Raw genomic sequence first — 20,704 nt, forward strand, 5'->3', positions numbered from 1 at the left:
TAGGTTAATTGGCTCCAAAACATAAAATTAACCCTAGTGTGTGTGAGAGTATGTGGTAGGGAATATAGATTGTAAGCTCCACTGGGGCAGGGACTGATGAGAATGGTAAAATATTCTCTGTAAAGCGCTGCGGAATATGTGTGCACTATATAAATAACTGGTAATAATAGTACTTTCGTATGCTGTATGTTTGTTTTGTATGCTTGTTTCGTTTTGTGTTCTTATTTGTGATTTATTGAATTAAAACTGTTATTTATTTTCTATCAAGAATATATCAGATTATTTTAAAATAGCCTTTCACTATGACACTAATGTACATACAGTATAGTGCAAGTAGTGTAGCTCAAAAAAGAGCTAGTAAAAACATTCTGAAATCATTTTAGTTTTTCTTGACCTCAAATAAGTAATGTATTACTATTTTAAGAAAACAAATTAAAAGTTTTAATTTGTTGTACAGTGTTATCAATTGCCACATTAATCGGCTATCACTGCGAGTAGCAATGATAACTGATATTAACAGGACAAAAGTGCTGAGAGTAATAAATAGACTGATAATTGGGTCTGTAAAACATTAGCATGAAGATATTGTGCTAAGATCTCAGCCCCCCCACAATTGGATACCACCACTAGAAATAACTATCAAACTTATCCATAGTTATTTGTGGAACCGTAAGAATTCTTTTACACTTTCCCAGGTAGCCCAAGACCAGCACTTTCATGCAATACCAGGCAAAAAAGGACTAAAATTCCATAGCAAAGAATTGCAGCTAATGCAATGGCCACCTTTGATGAATTTTGGACTATGCGTTTTTTTTTCCTTCTTGTTGGAAAATAACTTGAATTCAAGGCTCTCTCTACGTAAGGGTCATTTTAAACCCATTATTGTCTGCAACAGAAATATATCGAAAAGAAATCAAGCAAGGTCATTAATACATATTTATTTTATATATATATATATATATATATTTATAAAAAGAAAAAAAATGTACAAAAAACAGGTGAATTGTTGGGCTGCTATACAAAATGCCAAAACTGCAAATATATCAGAAGTGGCAAAGCTTTCTAGATGTCCCGGATATCTTCATTTAGATTGCTCCAGACTACCTGAATAATGAGAAATACAATACAATGTCCAAGCCTTAGGCAAGTGATTTAAACTCGTAAAATGGTGTCATCGTTAAGAACATACATTTGTTGCAGAAAACGCTCAACATGAAAATGCAAAAATCATCCGGAAGCCTGAAGGTTTGGTCCAAATCTCTCATCCAATGTGCTGAAGAAACCGTTTATGTCCTGAACATAATCCAAAGCAATATTCTGGTCAGTTTGGCCTTGAACGAACAAACGCTGGTAAACCGAGAAGAGAAGCCACTTTATACCAATTTTCAACTAGATTATTTATTTTCATGGTCTTAAACATTGTCAAATAAATAAAAACAAATGTAAATATCAGTTTTCATTACCTCCGTTTGCAACCAGGGTGTATTCCTACTGACAATTCACCTTGCTTATAAATATTTGCCTCAAGTCTGATATTAATGTGCAGACAATGTAAATGGCAAAAAAACAGTTTTAGGAAGAACATGAAATGAAATAAACCGTAAACATAAATCAGCAAGCACCTCCCTTGTTTTTTCAGTTGCACAACTTAATCTGACATTTTAAACAATCAACTGATCATTATTACTGCAATATATTGTATTGTGAGCACATCTATCTTTTTCTCTCCTTAAAAACAGAAAGTAAAAACTAAGGGCCTGATTCAGCTTCGGGAATAGAGTGAGACATCTCTCGTAACTGTGTACCTGGACAAACCATGTTGCAATGCAAGGGGTGCAAAAACATTTTTTTTTGCATGCAGGGTAAATACTGGCTGCTTTTGAATGTAGCCCACAAATACTGCACAGCTTTATTATTATTCTACAATTTAGATATCAGTTTGGACACCTCCCTCCCAAATCTAAATCTCTCTGCACATATTAAATCTGCCCCACCTGCAGTGCACCATGGTTTCACCAAGATGATCAGTTGAGTGATATAGCTCTTATTTCCAAAGCTGAATCAGGCCCTAAATCTGGTAGATCAAAGGATTATAAATAATTATATATATAGGTTAAGAGTTAAAAAAAAGGTACATTTTCCATTGTGGCTTTTCTTTTCTGGGAGTTTAAAAAACATTCTGAATATACCACTAATGCAATGCACAAAATATAAACATTTAGAAATCTGTATATCAGATCAATACAGTTGTAAAAGTCAGTACTATTTTGGAGACTAATGGATGTCTGCTGTAAAGGTTTTTTTGATCTAATCTGAGCCTCTGACTGGCATTATGTACCGTTTTCCATCAATGGAAGAATCCACCATCACTAAATTGGAAATGAGTGGATGATTTGGTGATAGTTTACAGTAACAGCTGATCATTTGCGCTAACCTTTGCTAAAATTAACTTTTATAAATAGAACTTTGCGAGCAAAGAACTTGATTTAATATGTGTAAATTGCAATGTACATAAGAGTAACCTTCAGAAGCGTCAGAGAAAGGAAACTCACCCCTCTAAAGTGAATACTATGGGGTATATTTACTAAACAGAGTGCTTTCAAAACTGCCTATTTTCAACGGCTTTGACAGCTTTACTTAAAACGTTGATAGTAATAAAAGGCTAAATAAAGCTTGTTTTGCCTTTATTGCTAATGCAATTTTAAAGATGCCAAAACGCACAATTTAGTAAATCTAGCCCTATGAGTAGTGTAAAAAAAGAAAGAAAAAGAAACCACATTTGCGTGTAAAAAGAAGTGATTCTTTGTAAACCCACAGAACAAATAATACTTTGTATTTATTCCAGATTAATGGTGATGGTTAAGTTACTGGCTTTCAAAAAAAATAATGCTTTTCTAAAATAAAACAAGGGTAATCCCAGTACAGAAAGATTATAAAAAGGTAACATAGGTTGCACGGCATTCACAGACAGCACTCCCCACAGAAGAACCAAAAAAGTGCCATAATTAATAAGTGTCACCCCTCCTTCAACTTCCAAGCTTGATCTATGCTTCAGCAAGTAACACAATGTCCTGACACTTTCTGTGTACGGTCCGTGATCATACTCTCAAACAGGAGAGCTTCAAGTAGCAATTGATAAATCCTCTACAAAACATACAGAGGTACAAGATGGGTATGCTTTATAAAGTATGCTGTCTACTGTAGCTTATGGCATCAGCAGAAAATGGATAGGATACATGAAAAATCTAATTTTCACTCAACATATAATTTAATAAAACTGTAATTACCAGAAAATGTCCTCAGCAATAGGTGTTTCTCCATAATAAAGGACACTTTACGTTCACAAGACATTAAGCGAACCGCTCTTTGGTTAAACATCATTTGTACTTGGTTAGGAATTTAAAAAAAAAAAAAAAAAAAAAAAGGACTTTTTGCTTATCTTAAGAACTAAATTGGTAAGAACATTACAGAAGACTACAACATTAGTAATAGGCTGTGTGACGCATGTTTGTGGCTAATGGCAAGAGTACAGCACGCCCAAATCATGGGCTATCCATAACTGTAACTAAGGTCAGGAGTGTGTGGGCGATAACCACCAATGCATGTGGTGGGAACAGACTTTGTTTCAATAAGTGTATTTAAAAACACAACTATTATAAACTAGAAAACATAAAATCATTTTATTTGCATTAGACTTATGTGCACAGGTGGAAAGAGGGGAAAATGGTTTGAAGTATTATTAGAGACACACAGGAGGTTAACATCCCTTACCTAGGTAATAGCATAAAGCAGATGGACAATGGGTTTGGAAATATAAAGCATTAAAAATAAAGACAAGAACGAAATAAACATAGTATAGACATTTGTGTTTTAACCGCTGGGTGCCTGCACTAGCCCGTCTGATACGCAGGCAGCTAACCATGATGCACCATAATAGGACAATTTCAGTATAAGCATTTTCATATGTTCAAAACACACACCGATGCCGGCATTGCCATTTCATTCTCCAGGAGGATTTTAACACTTTTTTTTTTCCTTCTCCAGAAGTCACCTCCTGATCGGAATAGGTAAGAGGGTACGACAGGCATCTGTGTGCCAACTTGTTTGCTTGGCCACAGATATAGAACAGGTAGGCATCTTACGCAGCACGTGCTACAGTGCTGAGAAAGGAGCCCCAACGGGCTGGTCCAATTTAAAGCAGCTTTACGTGATCACTGTAAAAACGTAAACATGAATCTCTAAGCATACACCAATCACTTTCAGGGAAAATAAAATGTGTAACCAATAAAAATCTAGTGTATGAACTCATACAATGCAAGAGGGGTTAGTCAGCGCTTTGCTGGCCCACTGGCACTGAAGGGGTTAAGAGCAGATTCGAGGTAACATATAAACCATTCTATTAAGGCTCCAATTATCCTCCATTAATGGTTTTCTAAAAAAGGCATTAAGTAGGTAATACTGAGTTTAAGTATTTAATAAATAGAAGTTTCAGAAAATGCTTAACTATCAATTAAAAAAAAAAACAGGACTGAACTGTTGCATATTAGCTATTAATAGGAACGGAGGAGACTAGAAAAAAAAAAAATAGAATAAAAAGGATTTTTTTTTTAAACTTATGGTAAACGTGCTAAGCAGAGCTGCTGATGGCGGGTGAGCGCGAAAGCCACACACCCTCTCTGAGCATTCGATGACATGTATGGCAAATGTGCTGTTGTGCAGACAGGTTTATCAAGGCTCAGATCTGCAACCTGGGCTGTAAAGTCCTCAAAAGCCAGAGCTGTGCAAATTTCCTCTGAGTTATCTGCAGAGAGAGAGAGAGAGAGAAATAGACGAGAACTGGTCATTTTATGCCGGAACACACAAACTTTACAAAAACATTAAAACCATTTGCAAATATAGGCAATGCTTCGATAGGTTGATTTCAGAGTTTTTGTACATTAAACAGATTTGGCTATTATACCGTTTATTATGTATGTATCTAAAGTCTGGCATTTCACTTAATGTTGGTGAAACATGGCGCAACTTGCTCTAATATCGCCGCATGTGTAGCCACAAAGACACCATTAAAAGTCGGTAGGACATTGCCTGGCATGTGGATGGACGCAGCCAGATGACTGGTATAATTAGTGGTCCAGGACATGCATGGCGAAGTTGGACAGTGACTTGCTCGCTGGTTTCTCTGGCACAATATGACTAGCCAGTTTATAGCTCCATAAACACTCATGAGTGGAATTACAAGCATTTGGTGTTGGACTCATCACCTTTCCTTACAGTAAAGCTGAAAATTATTGCTGAAAAAGTATTTGCTCTTTCATAATATGGCCTCAATGCAACTACGAAATTCTCTGCAAAAATTACTTTTAAAGTCAATGTCCAGGTTACTAGATGGAATTGGCAGAAAGGCGCCATCACTTTGGCTAAATTGGGTGCTTCCTGTGGGCTCTATAATGGCAAAATATATCTGTAATGACTACAATAGTATGTCCCTGGTAAAGGATTTTTTATTAAACTATCTTATGGACCCATACTGGTCTCTTCCTGTAGACCGATTTCTTTACTGAACCAAGACATCAAAATATTTACAAATTATTGGCTGAGAGACTACAGCAAACTTCTACTAAAATATTACACAGGTTTTAGTAAAAATTGCCAATCGGTACATAATATTAGAACTCTCATTGCAACTATGATCAAAACCCATCAAGGGCGGGAGATGGGCAATATAGTTATTAGTTGCGACACAGAAAGCTTTCGACAGAGTATCCTGGGCGCATTTAAACAGGATATTTTCCTTTCAGAACTTTGGCCCAGAATTTACCCATATCTACCACCTTGTATCACACACCGAGAGCTTTTCTAATGGTCAACACTCTCAATACCCAACCCTTTACTCTTTCCTGTGGTACGAGACAAGGCTGCCCGCTTTTTCCGCTATTATTTAATTTGGCCCTAGACCCCTGATTAGATCCTTTATTTAATGAAACTAGGTGGAAAAGTATTAATTTGGCTCAAACGGTGATCAAATGCTCCCTGTTTGCGGATGATCTATTACTATATTTTGCAGACCCAAAACTATCAATGCCATTTTTGATGGAAGCAAATGATTCTTTTGAATTGATATCGGGATTTAAAATCAATTGTACTAAGACTGTTGCCTTGGCTTTCTTTCCTGAGGCCAAACTGGGTTGGGGGGGGGGGGGATCAATTTCCTTTCAAATGGGCTACTGGGGATTGCATCACCTATTTGGGAATTAAGATACCATTACACCCTACCAAACTATAGGATACTAATTTTTCCCCCCTTTTATCAGACTTTCTTGGATTTTAATAGATGGTCACATCTCCCTCTATCTTATATAGACAGATGCCATTTATACAAAATGATGTGCTTCCCTAGATTTCTTTATGTCTTTATGCTCCCGATAATACCATCCAAAATAGATCTAGCAAAATTAAATAGAGCACTGACGAAATTTATATGGGCAGGTAAACGCCCTAGGGTATCTTTGTTCAAACTACAGCAAAGACATGACCTGGGAGGGGTTAATTTGCTATGCCACCGTACCTATGCTCTGGCTGCAAACTATAGAGTGGCACTTGATTGGAATGGGGGCTCTGATGTATATATGAAGTGGCATATAGAACAGGCCTTTATCCCTGATTGCAATTTGACTTCCTTATTGCATACCCCCTCATTATCTTCCCCGGCTTCGATGAAGGGAAATGTCCTGATACAATCTACATGTATGGAGTGGAGATTAATGAGATCTAATTTGAAAGTTTCAAAAAACAATTCTTACCATTGTGGGGCAACCCGTATTTTATACCGAATGAAACTTAAATTTTTAAGGTGTGGCACGCTGCAGGATTATGTTACGTGTATCGGTTCTTAAACATTAATAATTTGTCATCTCTCACTCACAGCTACAGGATAAATATCCTCTTCTGTCTAAACCACTATTTCCCTTTTCACAAACGGTGAGTTATGCTCAAAAAATACTTCAAGGCTCAAAGTTAGACCAGCTTTGCTCCCTGGACAGAATATTACTTTTTAAGCTTAAGGACCCTCTTTCCCCTTCTATCTATGCACATTCCTGCCCTATCCTTAATATAGAAACTGACTCAACGGGATTATTAAAATGGAGGATAGACTTCCCTGATCTTTCCATGAAGGATATTCTGGAAGCATATACGAACTCAATTCATTTTTGTCTTCATCCTCCTACACCGAAATGCACCAGAAAATTTTACACAGAACATATTTCACCCCAAAATTGAAATATATTATAGGAGACGCAGTAAACTCTAATTGCTATAAATGCGGTACCCCTGATGCAGATATTATGCATTGTTTTCGGTACTGTTCTCAAGTTGATATTTTAGAAGACTCTCCACGATTATTTTGTTAACCTTCTGAAGATAAGATTTAAAATGACTAAAGAATGGGTTTTTTGGGGGTGTCTACCCCAATGGTAGTGATGATAGTCAGACAAAGGGAAACCGCATATTACTTATTAAATTGGCAGCAGCTGCCAAAAAGGTTATTTTATCAGTGGATTTAACAGACTCCAGTCCTATACATTTTTTTCACACCAAATTTTCCTTTTATTGTTTATGGATTGGACAGAAGCTTCGTTAAATAAGCAAAAAAAAGACTTTTTTTTTTTAAACCTGGCTTCCTTATGTTCACAAAGTCTCGGATATATTAAAAGAAGCATTAAGAAAATGTTTTGGTTTAACAGAATGGTACAATCTGGAAATCCCAGGTTCTGGTATACCTTTCTGATTGATGCGGTTGGTCTTGTGGCCAGATTTTCTCTGTGGAAGCTATATTTTTGGCTATATTTTGTTGGTATGTATTTTGTATATCACTGTTCATAGGCCATCGGATATTTTGTAACAAATATTTGTACCGGACATTGTATTTGCATTTCTTTGTCAATCTGTCAATAAAACTGAAAAAAAAAAAAAAAAAAACACTATGGAAAGCACTAGCACGTCCCTGAGTGCTGCAGATGCCTTATGTCACAGATGCAGAACCAGATTTTATATATTTGTATGGATCCATAAAACATTTCTTTTGGACTACAGAACTCATTGCAACCTCCCCGTCTTACCCTACTCAAGCCATTGATTTAAAAAAACAAGACATTCTACAGTTGAAAAATACCACAAACATCTAGTTTTGTGTCGGCTCATGAAAAAACCAAATACATAATTTGCAAATAGAATAAGGACATTAGACCATAATCCTTGTACTTTGCCATTTTCACACATTTACCCTGTAATTGCACCCTAAGTTTATGCTGAGATGTCAATAGGTGTACCAAATGAATATATATTTATTATCAGCACAGTGGCACACTGATCGCAATGCTGCATCACAGAAATCTGGGTAATATTAAATAACTGGTAATAAATAATACAAGGAGGCAGGATCTGCCTCTCGGGATTGTGCATGGTTTACCTGGGAGCAAGGGCGTCAGAACATTTTTATGTTGGGGGAAAGATATAATTTAATTTCGGTGATCCCTGCCCTCCCCCCCTTCCCCGAAACCCACTTACCTGTAGCCGAGTGGAGGCAGAGGTGGCACCACGGGGAAGGAGGAGGCCACCATGGAAGAAGAGGAGGGCGGGACCACCAGGGAGGAGTAAGCAGCACTACAGTTGAGTAGGAAGCAGGGGCTGTGCGGTATAGCAATAGCCTTCACAGCCCCTGCACTGCACGGAGGAGGTGCTGTAACTTACAAAACCACACATTAGACCTCCTCCTCCGTGCAACGCAGCCTATTGCTATATAAAAAATAAATATATATATATATATATATATATATATATATATATATTAAAAAAAACATTAGACACTGTCCTAACAAAAATGCCTGGAAGATCACCCTGTCATTTTCGGAGGGCGTTCTTGGCTACCTGGCAGCTAAAGAATTAAAGGCAATTGTGTCCTCATCCTATAACAGAGCTACATGCGTTACCAATAAAATAGGAACAGTTGGGTTCCAGTCAGAATAATAAGCAATGAAAAAGTTGACACCATAATGCTGTCACTTTCACAATGCCGACAAATGCCACAAGGGTTAGGCTGTCACTAGGGTTTGGGTCAGTTTTCAGCCAATATCTGTGTCGACATTCACAACATCATGTCAGTGTTGACATATCATTTGTCGACATCCTGAACATCCCAACATAATGAATGTTGACATATTGTACTACAACCAAACTGATCTAGTCAAGTTACATAGAAACTGGTTCTAATACAGTGTTTTATACAAGATGAAGTTGGCCGGACCTCAACTCTGGCTCTACTATCACAGCTTTCTTTCATTGACTAATAGGTTTATATTTGTCATATTGCACATATACAAAGGAGCAATACACACACACACACACACACACACACACACACACACACACACACACACACACAAAGAGGCAGCGAGGAGTTTCTATATTGCATTACTATGCCGAACTGAAGAAAGGAGCCCTTAAGAAGATCACAAGAAAATTCTCATTTAGGGGATGATTCAGTACTGGACATAATTGCAAAGCTGCACGCAGGCAGCTTTGCAATTCCATCCTTGTACACAAGCAAATGCCCCAAAATGTGTAGGACACCCCCTGCTGCATTTGCGATCCGGGCAATGCGACCAAGCTCCATCATGGGTGGACGGCGCTGGGCCACCGGCCGGCTGAGTAAGCCTCAGCTTACTCAGGCTGGCTGGCAAGGCAGGTAATCTGCGTTCAGCATTGCATGCTGAATTAGCCCCGTAGAACGTAACAAGAGATCTGTTTGGAAACACCTGCATGCCCATAACCCCAAACAGCCAGAATGTGTGGTTGGCTACTTCAAGTATTAAAACGATGTTAGACCCATTTACTGCACTTTCAAGGAACAGAGCACCATGGAAATAGTCTGCAAATTGTGATAATACTTTTCAAGAGACAAAGAAGCTGATCACACTGAGCAATCACTTTGGCATGGAACGTCTCTCCTTACAGAGAAGAGGCTGTCTCAGCACATACTATGCCAGATGGCAGTGACAGCTCAATCGCGTTTGCATCAAGACCCTTAACACTGGCAGAACGTGATTATGTAAAATTTTATTGTGAAGCTTTAAGTCTCTATGGAGGCAATTCAATTGAGCGTGATGTGAATAGCATCGGGAAGGGGTTCCCGGAGCTATTTAATTGTCAGCGCTGTTACCCCGACTAAAGGATTTCTTCTTGCACCTTCCTGAGGGTGCGAGCAGAAATCCGACTAGAGTGCCAGCCGCTATACTGTTTTTCAGGTTAGGGCAGCGCTAACAACAATGCGATCGGCACTTAAGGCGTACAATGTCGGTAAGGTTGGTCGAACCATGGGTGCTTTTAGTAGTCTGGATCAAATGTCTGTATGTCAAAGAGCATCAATGTGTTTACATTCAGAAATAATGGCCTAGCTGCTGCTGTTCTTTCTAGTTGCAAGTGGTCAGTGTGTCTATTCAAAACTAGATACATGCACCAATCCCAACTCTTGCTGAAGAACAGAAACAAGAAAAAGTGAGAGAGAGAAGATAGGATGGTTAAAGATCAAAGGTTTTCAATCGAATTTATTACATGATAAGCATATCACTGGCCACATTTGTATAGCAATCATGTGGCGTTCATATCCCAAGTCCATATCCATCGTCCAAGGAGGGGCATGACCCCCCCCCCCCCCCAGGCTCTTGCAGCAAACCTGGATCTTTCTGCGGTAATTGGGGCCTGTGAAGATCCTTGTTCTCTAGTCCATTACTATAACAGATGTGATAGCTGTAATGGATATTATCGCCCCTGTGCATATACGACCCCATCTAACACACCGTCAAGCCCCTTGGTTTGACAATAGTGTTTGTGAACTCAAGAAAAGGGGGCGTAGACTTGAAAGACGATGGAGGAAGACTAACCTGGTAAAGGTTAAGTTAACACTAAACAAACATATTAAAGAGAATATCAATCAACGATAACCCGTAAGAAAACAGAGTTCCTTTCAAATGAGATCAAGGCAGCAAACAATAGGCCAGCTCAGCTTTTCCATACAGTGGAGATGCTTTGCAAACCAGCATGCGTGCAGCTTGATGAAACCCTCTCCCAGTCAAGATGCAATGAGTTTGCAAAATTCTTTGCAGATAAAGTATCCTCCACCCGGGCTGGAATCCCCACAGTGCAAAAAAGGATTGCCAAACTACCAAGCCTGCCAAGGTAAGCCACCTGTCTCCCTGGAACAGCTTTGACATAATCGATGTAAAAGACATTGCCAAAATTACCAGAATGTTGCGACCCACCACCTGTGATCTGGACCCTGCCTCAACCAAGTTTCTCATAGGGTGTATGGACATGTTTGGCCCTATAAGTGCAAAAATAGTTCAATGCTCTTTGCAAACAGGCATTTTTCCAGAACCACTAAAGGAAGCAATTGTTAGACCACTTCATAAAAAACGTAAATTTAGACCCCGACTGCATGACCAACTATAGACCAGTATCAAACCTTCCTTTTCTAGGAAAGGTCATTGAGAAAGTAGTGGCAATGCAACTGGAAACTCGCCTCTCTACCCATGATATATATATCCATTCCAGTCAGGATTCAGGAGAAGACATAGCACTGAAACAGCTCTAGTATGTGTGCTTAATGATCTTCTGATGACAAGAGTCAGAGGTGAATGCTCAATCTTAATCCTTCTGGATCTCTCAGCAGCATTTGATACGGTGGACCACGGGATTCTAATTGAGCGCCTGAAACATTTCTGTGAACTGGATGGCACAGTCCTTAGCTGGTTCAAATAATTTCTGACTGACAGGTCACAGGGAGTTTCTTCTGGAGTAAACTCTTCATCACCAGTGCCACTTCCATGCGGTGTCCCACAGGGTTCTATACTTTCTCCCATGCTTTTTACAGTATGCATGCTACCATTGGGTGAAATAATCAGACGTCATGGCCTGGTCTGCCACTGCTATGCAGATGATACACAACTGTACCTGTCCTTTGCTCCAGGTACAATGGACCCCATAACAACCCTAAATGGCTGCCTAGCTGAGCTTCAGGAGTGCATGAGTGTCAGTTGGCTGCGAGTGAACCCTGATAAAACAGAGGTCCTTAAGATAGGTCACAAGTCAGGGCTACAGCATAGCAAACCAATAGGACTTACTCTTGGCGGGATCAGAATTACAAAACACTGAACATGTGCGGAATCTTGGTGTTGTCCTGGATAGTGGCTTGACACTTAAACATCAGGTATCAGCCACAATCAAATCCTCATTCTTTCATCCGAGGAATATTGCCAGAATCGAGAACTTAATTCCCTCAGAAGATCTGCCTAAAGTCATACATGCATTTATATCATCACGCCTAGACTACTGCAACGCCCTCTACCCTGGACTCCCAGCAAAAGAATTGCACCGCTTGCAGATGGCACAAAAACGCAGCTGCCAGGTTATTAACCAACCTGCCCCGTTCCAGCCACATAACACCCACTCTCTACTCCCTCAATTGGCTGCCTGTCAGATGGTGAATTGTTTTCAAGATTGGCTTACTAACTTACAAACCCCTACATGACCAAGGCACCTAAAGCAGTTTCTGATTCCGCACTGTCCCACTCGATTACTGTGATCCGTTGACAAAGGACTATTAACAGTACCTAGAATCTCCCGGAATTCGTCTGGGGGTCGAGCTTTCAGTTTTGGGGCTCCAACTTTATGGAACTCACTTCCCCACACTGTTCGAGAGGCATCCACTCTAGAATCCTTCAAAAATAGACTCAAGACTTAGCTCTTCACCCAAGCATTTCACTAATGTCCCTTGTTTAAGCTTATTTTGTATTTTGTACTGTAAAGGCAAATGTAAAGCACGTTAAGTCCTTAGGAGAAAAGCGCTATATAAATAAAATTATTATTATCCCAAACTGGAAAGAAACCGCCATAGTAAATATTTATTAGTTACGAAATGGAAACTACAGGATGCCAGTGTCTCCCTGGTGATTGTCTGGCACCAATGTTCTGACTATTAGTCTGAGAACACCTAGAACCACACTCATTTCCCAGGAAGACACCACTTCTACTTCTCATCTCTAATGGTCATTATTTGTAGATTGCTTATAATGGGGGCAATTCAATTAAATGCAATGTTGAAAAGCACCGAGGATGAGTGCATGGAGCTAATTAATTGTCCGCATCACGCCCGACACAAGCCAGGAGATGCAGTTTACGGTGCCGGGTGTTTAGTCGCGGTAAGCAACATTCTCAGTCTCAATGCTGCTAGAGCACGTGGTAAGCCCGGTACTAGTGTACTCTGATTTCGGATAGCCCCTAAGGAGGGTGCGAGCAGAATTTCACCAATTGCAGCCAATTGAATAGCTCCGGGCACTCATTCCCGACTCAATTCAATTGCATTAAATTGGATTGCCCCCTATGACACAATGCTACATGTATATTATTTACGACTGTTTGTTATACCCATTTTATGGCCCGTGTCACAATTATGGTGGGATGAGATGGAAGGGTCAGAACCTGCTAGCCAGCACTAATCATTTAAGGACTTTGAAAAAACAGTGAATATTTAAATATGCTGGATACAAGGGGCTACAAAGCCTTAAATGAGGCTAGTTAACAAGTTAAATAGAATACAAGTAGAGAAAGATGTTCTGGAAAAGGACTTCAGAATTCTAACTGACATTAAGCCAAGTAGAACTAATCTGGAGGCTATTTATAATGCAGTGCACATTTTGCATCGCTGCACAAAATGTGTTATCATTGCAATTAAGCAAAACTGGTCCCTTTCACAATGAGGAGCGCTATTCTACCCCTGTAACAAAGTCCCTTATCTGGAAGTGTAAAGGGATCTTGACAGTGTAATGTCAAAAATGGTATTGCATATCTGCAGGCAGGAGGGAGCTCCTGAAGGATAGCACTCTTCTCTTGTGCAGCTAAACCGCATGAATAACGCCACCCTGAGCTGGCGTTAGGTGCTGTTCTCAGGTTATCACAGTTCAATAAATTGATAACATACTGTACCATGATCCCTTTCCCAGACTTTGGAGATGTGGAATCTAAGAAAATAACAGGTCTAGTGTTCATTCTAGCACCCTGTGTCTGTCTGCTCTGGTGCTTCTAGCATGCTCAGCTGATGCAACAAACTGCTGAGATACAGACCAGTATGTGCTAGAAGTACCAAAGTAGAGAGTGACACCCAAGGCAAGAAAGAGGAACTGCACGGGTTGCGATAGGTGCAGGGTGCTCGGTATTCTGACTGTCGGTATGCCAGCTTCAGGATTCTGACCGCCGGGATGCCGAGCATCAGCACGCCGTACCCATCCCAACAGCACACCCCTCATTACTCGTGCCAATGTGCTTTTAGAATGGGAACTGCAAGATAAAAAAGGAAGAATAAAACTGCCAAAATAAATGTAAATGTTTCCATTAATGGGGCATTTAATGTCAAACTAACTTGAGGAAAAAAGTTTGTGTCTGGGATACTTACACTTATTACATGATGCTTTGCAACCAAATGAATACAATACACCAGTGGTTCTCAAATACCCCAAACACGTCATGTTTTGTGGATTTATTTAATCATGCACAGGAGTGTTGATGTTTTATCCCACCTGTTTCCACAGACCGAAACAGGGATTGCAAAATAAGCACATTTTTACGCGCTACAGGCACTTGGGGACAAGATTTTGGGGACTGCGGTCGGCGGCATTTCCCCAACCAATAGCCGCTGATGTCTCCTCAACCAGTTCCCTCTCCCCCAGCCCTCACCCAATCTTTAACCACGGACATCGGCTGGCCCACCACCCCGTCCCCTCCTACTGCCCGGGAGCAGCAGCAACGTCCGTGGACCGCCAAGCCCCGCCCACTGCACAGGAGGAGCAGCAGCAGCGAGGCAGTGTCTCTAGCCCCACAACCCCGCCCCCAAGCTGAACTCGGAGCAGGTGAGAGCTGGGAGCAGAGCACAGCATGTGACCACAGGAAGTCTGGGTCACACACTCCCGAGCCCACAGCAGCGGACTCAGAGCAGGCGAGAGCAGGGAGCAAAGCACAGCACGGCGACCAGAGGAAGTCCGGGTAACACACCCCTGGGGCCACAACAGCAGCTGCACCACGCCATTCCCCACGCTGAGAAGTTTGTTGAACAGACCTATGGAGGCAGCTCAGTACACCTGTCTGCTCAGCACCACTCCTTCTGCTTCAGTCACACAGTACTCCTCTCTCTCACTAATTCCACTTTACTGTCTGACTGCTTTCTCCCTACCCCCAGCACTGCCTGGCCTTAGCCCCCTCCTTGCCCCCAGTACTGCCCTAGCTGCTATCTACCTTCGCCAACTCCATTCTCCCAGTACTGCATGCCCCTAACCTCCTTGCCCCCCAGTACAGTGCCAGCTGCTTTCTATCATTGCTCCCTCTCAACCCCTAGCACTGCCTGCCCCTAGCCCCCTCCTTGCATCCTAGCACTGTCATAACTGTCTGCACCTACCCCTCCCTACCCGTGGCCTTACTCCCATCTATCCCAACTTTTCCCTGCCTATACTCCCAGCTCTACCCTAACTGATACCTGCCCCCACCCGCCATAAAATGTGATGGGATACAGAAACTGTGGAGTAGGACCCCAATTTTTTAAAGGGAGGGGATCTGGGACCCACATTTTTTTTGCTTAGCGCGATCACTGCCGAAATACAGTAACCTGTTGGGGGTACTCCAGATGCCCTCCTATACACGATTCAACCTGAAAAGGTACTGTAGCTACAGAACAACTAAACCTAACTTTTTAAAATCATCTATATGAAGCACAGAGGTAATAGGGAATCTCTGCCCCCTGCTCAGAGAGCTGAAATACTATCCCAGAGCCACTAAACAGCAGCTAAATGGGTGATGGTGTGGGGCAAAAATACACAAACTGCAAAGCATAGCAGTTCAATTCTGCTTGCAGTAATAAACTAGCAGTGCTTCTGTGTATAAATCCACCATTCTGTACAATGCATTTGTTACCTAGGAGACTGCATGATTGTCATTTATTCTTATTTTGCAGTATCTTGTACTTCAAGTAGTGAAAAATAGCATGTTGTGTAAGGTTAAGGAATTCGCAACACCAGTTTTTTCAGATACATAACATTTGATACAGTGTTTTAACTTCCTAGTTACTGTGTACATGTTAAAGAATATATGCAAATAGATGGATAGAAAAATCAAACCACTAACAGCCTAAAGCTGGCCACACACTAGACCAACTTACATCCAACTAGTTGATTGGTTGGAATGAAAACCTGGTAAGGGATGAAAGCAAATGAATCTCAGCAATTTGCTCCCAAATACTGGAAATGGACAAAAACTGTTGTTTGAACAAATTGTTTTGATCAAATATTTAACAAACTTGTCTGACGACCATTTTCATCTGTTTTCTGGCATTTAGGAGCAAATTGCTGATCATCATTTACTCCCATACGTTACTAGATTTTCATTCCAACCAAGCAACTAGTTGGCTGGTTGGATGAAAGTTGGTCTAGTGTGTGACCAGTTTAAAGATCCCTTGGGTGCTGAAGGTTTTCTTTAAGGATATTTTCAACTAAAATGAAAGCTATTGGTGCATCTGATTGCCTGGGCCTGAACACCAGACACCAAATGGTATGTACCCTCTGGTGATTGGATAGTTAGGATATTCCACCAATTCCTGCATTATGCCTTAATCTGGGTTATCAATAGAGATTAGCCTGCCACACCATAATTGCCAGCTGATAAAAAAAACACACTGATCTCCAATGTTTACTAAACCGACCTGCTTTTTATGGCCATGTTTGAGGTCCCTCTGAGTGTCTCATTGAACAGTGCATGTTGTACAACACTGGTCCTGCTTCTCAGGCAGAGAGGCATAGTTCATTTGCCTGACGATCTCTGCAAACAGTTCGTCCACCATTGTCTTGCTCTTGGCAGATGTCTCCATAAAAGGACAGCCCCACTCTTGGGCTAGAGACCGGCCCTCTGTAGACATGACTTCTCGCTCAGACTCCAGGTCAACCTTGTTCCCGACCAAAATAAGGGGGACTTTTTCATATCTCTTGACTCTGACTATTTGGTCCCTCATTGGCTTGATGTCCTGGTTAAAAACAAGAGTAAATTAAAATAATTAAACTATTTGCTTAAAGTATGTTCTTCGTATTATCGGATTTTCTCCTCACTGCCTGTTCTGTATCCATGTACAAAATATGTTCTTTGAGCATAGCAGGTAATTTAGGAACATAGGTTCAAACTTGTGAAGTGCAGTAACTCACTGCAACCAGATACTTGCTTTCATAAGTCTACCTTATAAGAACTACCCTATACAGAATAGTTACTATGGGTCACTGTCCTGTGCAAATCTTATATCAGAGCATTAACCCTTCAAACCACCTGATAAAGGTGGCCGTCTGGGTCATTGAACCGAATTCTAACCACTCTTACCTGTTCACAACATAAGCTCAGCATTAAATGTCATTGTGTCCAGAATATTCCATGGAATGGATAGAGTAATGCTACAGAGGTTAGAGCCAAGATGTAAACAGAAACACTATGTAGACAAAAGTGATTGGACAACCCCGTGCAAGTGAAATGCATACCATTGCACACGAGTTCCAAATAGTCACTAATGTTGCGATTTCGATAAAAACATTTGTAGTGTCCATAGAACTGCAAGTGCATGGGCCTCCCTACGAAGTGTTCTTATCAGGACGATAATGCCATCTGTCATGTTTCCAGGACGAAGCTGTACTGGTATACAGAAAATTTGGTAACCGGGATTGACTGGCCAGCTCAGAGTCCAGATCTTAACCCCATTGAGAACCTCTGGGACAAATTGAAGCGACTGGTGTGTTCTAGGCCGACTCGACCTTCTTCAGTGTCACAGTTGGTCAGTGTACTTATGGCGCAATGTCAAAACATACTGCCTGCTGTTGTCCAGGAACTTGTGGACAGTTTGCCAAGAAGGGTGTCTGTAGTAATCACTGCACGTGGTGGACCTACAATGTACTGAGGTCAATAAAATCTTGTTGATCAATTTGCTATCAGTGTCCAATCACTTGTCTACATAGTGCATAACTATCGACTCTATAACTAAAAATACAGTTGACATTAAAGAGTAAGTAAAACTAACATGTATATATACTGTATGTATGAAAAATTGTTTTATGGATCTGAATATACATTAAGATTAGCTTTCAAAGTAGACTAAATCTATCCACTGTAAGCTTCCACTCCTCTGCAGCATCCATACACAGTGATGTCACAGCAACTTAAAAGACTGCCACATCCACTTTTTTTTTTTTTTTTTTTTTACACAAGAACCTTATCATAGGAGGAACTAATAGAATGTCTAATAGAGTAACTACTTTATCTGTTCAAACAGAAAGGTTCTACTGAATTATATAGGTTTACTCTTAATGGTTAAGCTCTGAAATAGGTGTAGTTGTACCTTGAAAAAAGTTTAATACTTTTCAAAAGCAAAACGCATATCAGCTTAGTTTACCCGTGATTAGTATAGAGGAAAGTATATATACGGGAGCAGAAAGAGAAGAGACAAAATGGCTTTGTATACATGGTCTAATATGCAAGATGCCGGTTCTCGGGATCCCGACTGTTAGAATCCCAACGCCGGCATCCCGAAAAGGCTAGCATACCGACACTTGTTGGTCGGTATGCTAACTCTCCCCGTCCCTACCCTAAGCCTCCCTATTTGGTGCCTAACCCAAACCTCCCACTCGCCGGTGTCTAAACCTAACCCTCTCCCCTTAGTGCCTAACCCTAACCACCCTACCTTCAGTATCCTGGCAGTCGGGATGCGGGCGGCAGGCTTCTGACTGGCATCAGCATCCAGACTGCCGGGATGCCAAACGCATATCGCCTTTATTGCTCCTTCAAAAAGAGCTATATAGTGTATTACAACACTTTATATAATCATTCCTTTATATATACATTCCAGCAATATTACGTGTAAAAATAGCGTTAGAATGCCTTGAAATATTCTGTGAAGGGATTAGAATGTGTTAATTGTACTAAGTGTATAGTTGTAGTGAGCCGCTTGTAATTGATCTGTTTCCTTCTAATTGAAGGTACGAGAAGAGATTCACAGGCGTTACAGCCAAACCCAGGATATTAAGGGAATGAAAGGTTTACAAGACACAAAGTACTAAAGCACTAGCAGTAAAGGCATTAAGACAATCTACAGTGCAGGGCCTCTGAGCATAAACGTATCAGTGACTGGTAAGTAAGATATACATGACTTCTCTTACCGCTCAGTCACCCACAATCCGGGATGTTTCTCCTAAGTGTCATTAAAAACAACTGCATGAATAAGTGCATGGACAGTAAAGAATAGACAGCATGAAACCCTTCAAGATGAAGGATTCAGAACTGCAAAATTTACATCTCGGCTTGAGGGATGTTTCAGGATCAGGAATTTGAGGAGAGAGCTGGAAAAGACAGACATGACGGATATTGTCCTAATATAGTATCCATGCCATACAGCAGTAGGTGGTTCGAGACTTGGAAGCAACATCAGATTGAAAGATTTTCCTCCCTTTGTAGCCAGGCACTACTGGCCAGGGAGGGTAATTAGAGGGGTTAGCGGGCAGCCACCTAGGTGAGCGGTCATGTGATTATGCAACCTCTGTGCACCAAGATGACACGCCATCTCTAGCACAGATACCAGCCCATTAGGAATAGTGACCGTTGTCACAGGCCTAATTAGTTCAGCTTTAGATTTGAACTGGGTTCAGTGGCTATGTATGTTTTATGCACTGCCCAATTTAACCCTGTGAACAAGTCAGCAATGAAACTAGATAAATAATAAGTGATCTCCGATCTATGTAAATGTTTAGAGCTGGTCAGTCTCAAGGCACACGTCCACTAGCAGATATTAATGGACGACTGAACGATAACGACATAGTTATCGTTCAGTTGTCCATTAATCGTTAATGAATCGGGCACTAAAATGTAGGAAAACGACCAGCGATGCGCGCTCCCACTGGTCTTTTCCGACATCAATCATCACCTGAACGTGCCGGTCAATCTGCAGATAACGACAGATTGGCCATGTTCAGGGAAGAGGGAGGGTGCCTACACTGAGCGATATATCGTTCACTGTAGGCACTGCACAGTTTAATGAACGAAAACGATATCTTTATCGTTCAGTCCTTCACTAGTCACCTAGTGGATGTGTCCCATCAGGATGGTATTTAGAAGATTGTAATACAGAGCGCTAAGCAGTAGGTGAATGGTTGTATATAAAGTGAAGTGGTGAACAAATAACTGAAACAAAAGTAAAACTAATTAAATAAAAAATATAAATGGTAACCATAGGTAAAAGCACAAAATGACAGTGGAGGTAAGACAGTGTTTTCTGACTTTCTGTGCTCCAGTGGGTATAGAATGACAGAGCGAGCTTGAAGTTCTATCCCTAAGCTTACCTTTCCTCATCTGAAGAACCCAGACGAGGTAGGACAAGCTTGGGGATAGAACTTCAAGCTCGCTCTGTCATTATATACCAGCTGAAGCACAAAAAGTCAGACAAAGATGGGCAGAAATCAACTGTTTGTGCCCCCGTTCGCGCCCAACAGCTATTCAAATGTTGCTCCTGAAATGAAATGCGTCAAGTGACCCATCCCCAAACTGCACTTTTCGCGATCGCACCCAGCACTTTGGTCGGGTATAGCTG

At 40.9% G+C, this 20,704-nt stretch overlaps 1 protein-coding gene across 2 annotated transcripts in view; it reads right to left on the reverse strand.

The window, feature by feature from the left end:
* Nucleotides 1-918: 918 nt before the first annotated feature.
* RAP2C (RAP2C, member of RAS oncogene family) overlaps nucleotides 919-20,704 on the reverse strand; it is a 30,030-nt gene continuing 10,244 nt past the window's right edge. For both annotated transcript variants that reach the window (XM_088465738.1, XM_088465737.1), the window contains exons 3-4: nucleotides 16,796-17,113; nucleotides 919-4,801 (exon numbers count right to left, since the gene is read on the reverse strand). In XM_088465738.1, coding sequence (XP_088321864.1) covers nucleotides 16,835-17,113 — 279 coding nt within the window. In that variant the 3' untranslated portion in view covers nucleotides 919-4,801; nucleotides 16,796-16,834. The remainder of the gene's footprint in view (nucleotides 4,802-16,795; nucleotides 17,114-20,704) is intronic.

The sequence above is a fragment of the Taudactylus pleione genome, unplaced genomic scaffold, assembly GCF_031769625.1.
Source record: "Taudactylus pleione unplaced genomic scaffold, aTauple2 ptg000064l, whole genome shotgun sequence".
Taxonomy (NCBI): Eukaryota; Metazoa; Chordata; class Amphibia; order Anura; family Myobatrachidae; genus Taudactylus; species Taudactylus pleione.